A 3,206-nucleotide genomic window follows, 5' to 3' on the forward strand; every position below is an offset into this window, starting at 1 on the left:
CTCATCTGTACTGACTCGGGACTTGAATTGTGACTAGACTACCTTGACTTGGCACTTGAGTATGAAGACTTGAGACTTGTTACTTGCAACTTAGTAACTTGCCCCCACCTCTGATATATAATACCAAATATAATAATTATAATTTTCCTAAGGATTAAGTGTTTGGACATATGTGCTGCAAATTAATTTCAGTCTAGTCCATCAAAATGTGCTGAATTATGAGCTGCCCGACTCTTAGTCTCTTAGCTTAGTCCAGCTAACGGAATTCTGACCCGTTACACAGGGAAGATAATCTGAGATCGGGTAACGTGTCTTACTCCCTCCACAGACAAAGAGTGGGATTGTCCTGCCTTCACGCACGTCTTATTGAGAAGGTGATTCAGCAGTTTTTTCTCAAGGTTAATGGGAGAAATGCACATATGAGACACTAGCGGAGTCCCATTTCAGCCTGAAAACCCCTGTGTTCCTGCACAATGACAGCTACAAAGCAAACCTTAGTATAAAGCCCAATTGTCCTGAAACTCAAACCTTAACATTTCTTAGTTACAAAGTGCAAAAAGCTAAAAATTTAGAGTAATGTAGGGTGCTGGTGATTTTTTCTGGGAAAAAAAAATTTCTGGGAATTTGTCTTATAATAAAAAACAGCAATAAACATCATCCTGCTTCCCAAACCTATTGCATTATGTAGATGCCAGCATTAACAGAAGCACCCAGCAGTTTGGTTCCACAATCATAAGCATTCCATTCTATTTCATTTAACGTCAGTCTGTAAGATAATTCATAAAAGATGCTGAATAATTACTTATAGGTACTGAATAGTGTATAGAAGGTACTCAATAACTCAAAATAGTAACTGAATAATTAATAGTAGCTATTGAATCAGCAATTGTAGCAGATGATGAATAATTCATAGTAGCTACTGAATAATTTATTGTAGTTGCTGAATAATTTGTAGTAGTTACTAAATAATTCATTGTAGATACTGAATTATCCATAGTAGTTACTAAGTAATTTCTAGTAGCTACTGAGTAATTCATTGTAGATACTGAATAATTCATAGTAGTTACTAAATGATTTCTAATAGCTACTGAATAACTCATAGTAGCTACTGAATAATTCATGGTAATTGCTGAATAATTTGTAGTAGTTACTAAATAATTAATTGTAGATACTGAATAATTCATAGTAGTTACTAAGTAATTTCTAGTAGCTACTGAATAATTCACTGTAGATACTGAATAATTCATAGTAGTTACTAAATGATTTCTAATATCTACTGAATCGTTTATAATAGCTACTGAATAATTCATAGTAGCTACTGAATATTTTTTTTTTTAGGAATGTTTACTACATATTAAATAATGCATAGTAGTTGTTAAATAATTTCTAGCAGATACTGAAAGTAGCTACTGAATAATTCTGTAGAAGTGAGTGAATAATTCATCGTAAATATTAATTATTTGAACTAAACCCCAAATAAGTTAAACTAGTCCCTTAATAAATTAGTTTGCAGTTTTAGGGCTCCCTTGAAAAACAACACAAGAGCACTAGCATATTTCCACCATTAAGGTGCCTTAGACTGCTAGTTGTTTGGATTCGACCGTGCCACCTGATGGTAAAAAAAGTGACAGAGGGTCCCTTTTTGTTCTTATACCAATGCAAAAATGATGCCATCGTGGTCTGACTCCACCTTCGAACTTCTTCTATAAAGAAGGTAGAATCTGTTTCTCTCCCTCTCTCGCTCCCTCTCTCAACCCTCTCTCCCTCCCTCCCTCACCATTCTCCCTTTAAGAAAGCTTCATCCACTGCTGGGAGTCTAATATCGCCCCACTATCTTCCAGGGCTGCATCAGGGACACAGAGGACCTCAGTCTGCGGAACTCTTGGGACGATGGCTTCAGCCGGCCTGGAGATCCTGGGCATGATTCTGGCCGTGGCCGGCTGGCTGGGAGTGATGGTGGCCTGCTGCTTGCCCATGTGGCGTGTGGCGGCGTATGTAGGCCAGAACATTGTGATCACACAGGTGGTCTGGGAGGGCCTATGGATGAGCTGCGTGGTCCAGAGCACGGGGCAGATGCACTGTCAAATCTACGACTCTATGCTGGGGCTCCCCGAGGACCTCCAGGCGGCCCGTGCCCTCACTGTGGTCTCCACATTCATCGGGGTGGTGGGCATCGCTCTCGCAGTGGCAGGGGCCAAGTGCACCAACTGCACATCGGATGCATCCAATAAGCCGCGCATCATGCTGGGCTCCGGAGGGGCGTTCATCGGGGCCGGCCTGCTGCTGCTGGTGGCTGTGTGCTGGACGGCCAACACCATCATCCTGGACTTCCATGACCCGCTGCTGCAGGAGACCCAGAAGAGGGAGTTCGGGAACTCGCTGTACTTCGGCTGGGGCGCCTCCTGCCTACTGATCCTAGGGGGAGCCATACTGTCCTGCTCGTGTCCTTCCAGAGGACGCCCTGCATCGGCCAGAGCAAATTACTCCACGGTGAAATCCATGGCTGCGACTGGATATGACAAAAGGGACTATGTCTGAGTGGTCTTTATGCTTGTTTAAAAGCAGTCTAGGTCAGCAAATGAGACACAGGCAAGAGACGTGCATTCAGAGTGCTGGAACGTGCACTAAATGCCACCAAGATATCTGTGATGTATAAATTAATGATACCGGTAGAACTATGGAAGTCATGTAGAGTCAATACTGCTTAACTGACAGTCAGGAGGTTCATACCTGATCTTTCATTGGGGTCCTAAATGAAATATACATGTGACATAATATACTTTGTGGCTAGATTTGGACAGAATGACACTAAACTCTTCAGCCACTTACAGGAGAATTTTACTGATTTTCCCAATATCTTGTATGTTTAAATGGTTCAGATGTGAAGAAAATCCTTCTGAATGGTTTAATTTGAAATGCTTTACTGTTCACAGTGGCGGTGATAGAAACCAGACGTCTGCCTTTAAATGCTACCTCGATTGAAATGTTCATGAATGCACTGCCTGTAGGCCATCGTTTCATGATATGTTGGAGGTGTAGGTTCACTGGTCATTAAGAGATAGTAAATAAAATGCCTATATTTGTGTTGGAGACATGGCAACCCCCAGTTCCTATCACCACCACTGTAAAGAAGTCTGAGTTTTTCTGCAATGAAGCATTTCAGCTGAAACCACCCTGAATGACTTGCTTTACATCTCAACAATTTA

At 41.6% G+C, this 3,206-nt stretch overlaps 1 protein-coding gene across 1 annotated transcript; it reads left to right on the top strand.

Moving 5' to 3' along the window:
- Window positions 1-1,887: 1,887 nt before the first annotated feature.
- Window positions 1,888-2,538, top strand: LOC108424028 (claudin-4). Its single transcript, XM_017691770.2, has one exon. The coding sequence runs from the start codon at window positions 1,891-1,893 to the stop codon at window positions 2,536-2,538; it is 648 nt and encodes a 215-aa protein (XP_017547259.1). The 5' UTR covers window positions 1,888-1,890.
- The last annotated feature ends 668 nt before the right edge of the window (window positions 2,539-3,206 follow it).

The sequence above is a fragment of the Pygocentrus nattereri genome, chromosome 19 (genome assembly GCF_015220715.1).
Source record: "Pygocentrus nattereri isolate fPygNat1 chromosome 19, fPygNat1.pri, whole genome shotgun sequence".
NCBI classification, from domain to species: domain Eukaryota; kingdom Metazoa; phylum Chordata; class Actinopteri; order Characiformes; family Serrasalmidae; genus Pygocentrus; species Pygocentrus nattereri.

Excerpts from the sequence above, each read along its gene's own strand:
- LOC108424028 (XM_017691770.2), top strand. The coding sequence starts at position 1,891 with ATGGCTTCAGCCGGCCTGGAGATCCTGGGCATGATTCTGGCCGTGGCC.